The sequence below is a fragment of the Mastomys coucha genome, unplaced genomic scaffold (genome assembly GCF_008632895.1).
Source record: "Mastomys coucha isolate ucsf_1 unplaced genomic scaffold, UCSF_Mcou_1 pScaffold22, whole genome shotgun sequence".
In the NCBI taxonomy this organism is placed as follows: Eukaryota; Metazoa; Chordata; class Mammalia; order Rodentia; family Muridae; genus Mastomys; species Mastomys coucha.
Window position 1 is genome coordinate 186,978,471 of NW_022196905.1, and position 2,603 is coordinate 186,981,073.

Consider the following 2,603-nt stretch of genomic DNA (forward strand, 5'->3'; position numbering starts at 1 on the left):
GACGTCATTAAAGCATAGAATAATTTTGGTTAATTAGAAGCATCTACTGAAGTATGTCGAAGGTAATCTTGCTTAGGTAAACCAAGTGATAGAACAGTTGCTATAAAGAGGTTTAATAATAAGTTAATATAATTTGATTTTTGTATAATGTTAAATGCAGGGCCTAACACTGGGCTATAGTCCCAGCACTAATTTAACATTTATGTTATCAAATCTCAGGCTTCAGGCAAATTGTAGCCTCGTTATGTGTGTTCTATCCACAGTCAGGTATTCTGTAAAGCTTCTATAATTAGTTCATCAGGAATATCATCCATTGGACCAAGAAGACTCTTATCTGCAGCATCGACAAATTCAGCATCTTCTGTAGCTTCTAAGAAGAAAGCATCATCTTCATCATCGCAGTCAGCAGCAGAAAGCCCGCCTGCCGACCAGATGCAGGCTGGCGGCTTTGGGGGATCCTCGGTCAGCGAGTTGCTGGTTCCCTCTGTTCCTCCAGAAGTGAGATCTTCTTCCTTTATTTTGGAGGGAAGAGGACAGAGGAATAAAGATCAGTCAGAGTATGAGACTGCACCACACTCCAAATGTGTTGAGAAGGTATGAAGTGATAGCCAGGTCAGCAGTCAACGAGCATGCTAGGCGTCCGTTGTCAGGAACTTCAGCGTGGGGAGGCCGTTAGCTCAGAGGGGGCTGCTGTTGAGCACAGACATGCTCCTCTGAGGCTGAAATTGACTGCAGCTCACGGCAGGTACATGTGAATTCCTCAGAAGGGGTGCAGCAAGCAGAGTTCCTAGCAGGAAGGTAGCTAGCTGGATACAAGCTGGAAGATACATTTCTAAATTCACAAAAAATCAATCCCTATACCCTACGTTAAAAAGCCAGCATGCAGTCCCATGCTAGGGAGGTGGAGACATGGATCCCTAGAGCTTGGTAGCCATCCAGCCAAGCCTCCCAAGTGAATACCAGCCCAGTGAGAAGCTGCATCTCAAAAAGGAAAAAAAAAAAACGTCCTGAGGAATGATACCCAAAGTTGTCCCCCAGGCCTGTATATGTGTTACATGCACACACATGAGCATGCACACCCAAATGCATACATGGAAGATGAAGGAGAAATGGCAATGTTAACAGTTCACTTGGAAGGTACTATTTCTATACTGTTGTTTCTAAATGAAAAAGTTATGTTCAAATAATAGTAATATTGTATATTAAGAATACTTGACATTTTAGAGGTATTATTAGAAAGGAAAAAATTTCTGCCAAAGATCTCACCAAAATAAATCAATGGCTGGGAATGTAGCTCAAGAGAGAGCCCTTGCTTCCCATGTATGAGGCCCTAGGTTCAATTCCTGGCATTGCAAAAAATGAAACCATCCAAAACCAAACAAGAATGATACACTGAGGTGGGTGACATGGCTCAGTGGTTAAGAACACTGACTGCTCTTCCGAAGGTCCTGAGTTCAAATCCCAGTAACCACATGGTGGCTCACAACCACCTGTAATGAGATCTGACACCCTTTTCTGGTGTGTCTGAAGACTGCTACAGTATATAATAATTAATAAAATCTTTGGGCTAGAGTGAGCAGGGATTGAGCTAGCGGGGTCTACCGGAGCAAGCAGAGGTCCTAAAAGTCAATTCCCAACAACCAGACGAAGGCTCAGAACTATCTGTACAGCTACAGTGTGTACTCATATACATAAAATAAATCTTTAAAAGAAAAACTCTAGTATTCTGCCAGAGAGTCTGCTTATCAGTTCTTTTATGTCCTGCTCCAACAAACCAAGCATGGGATTTTCACTTTAAGCTTGGATGTTGGGTCTGGAGAGATGGCTCAGTGGTTAAGAGCATTGCTGCTTTTCCAGAGAACCCTTCTAGAGCTTCAGTCCCCAGGACCACATGGTGCTCACAACCACCTCTCACTACAGTTCCAGGGAGCCCAATGCTTCTCCTTTCTTGGGTAGCAAACACACATGTGGTACACAGATGTACATGCAATAAAATCACCCATACAAATATATAAAAAAACCCAAATGTTTTCAGAAGAGATTTTAAATACAGATTTCAAAGGACATCTGACAGTTTTCTAGAATATAAATGTAAGAAGCACTTGTTCAGCTTGTAGCAGGTCATTTATTCCAGTTGTGGCAATCTGAAAGAATGTGCTGATATTTTTAAAGATGAAAATAAAAATAAAAAATAACTCTAAATAACATATGACAAAAAGTACTAAAAGTCAGAAAAATGGGTCCAGAAATTCATAAAATAACCTAAAAAGAGCACAACTTCATTAATGAATGCAAACAGACCATGGATTACCACTTGTGTATGGCTGGCGATGGTTAAAAGGTAACTGGGCTGTGCTGGCAAACCTAGTGGCAGGTGCTCTCATCTGTACAATCTCGGTTCTAGGATTTCGTGAAACAATTTGGTAACAGCTAGTAATAAAAATGTTACTGATACGTCATGGAAAAAAACTACTTCCACACATTATGACTTTGAAAACAAAGCGAGCACACTCAAGTATAATAGTAATGGAAGATTTATGCTAAGACCTTCGCATTAATTTGCCCAAATTATGTGCGACTTTTTTATCTTTTTTGCTTTTTCT

The 2,603-nt window shown here is 40.8% G+C and overlaps 1 protein-coding gene across 1 annotated transcript in view; it reads right to left on the minus strand.

The window, feature by feature from the left end:
• Nucleotides 1-100: 100 nt before the first annotated feature.
• Primpol (primase and DNA directed polymerase) overlaps nt 101-2,603 on the minus strand; it is a 42,195-nt gene continuing 39,692 nt past the window's right edge. The window contains exon 13 of the mRNA XM_031339725.1: nt 101-512. Coding sequence (XP_031195585.1) covers nt 264-512 — 249 coding nt within the window. The 3' untranslated portion in view covers nt 101-263. The remainder of the gene's footprint in view (nt 513-2,603) is intronic.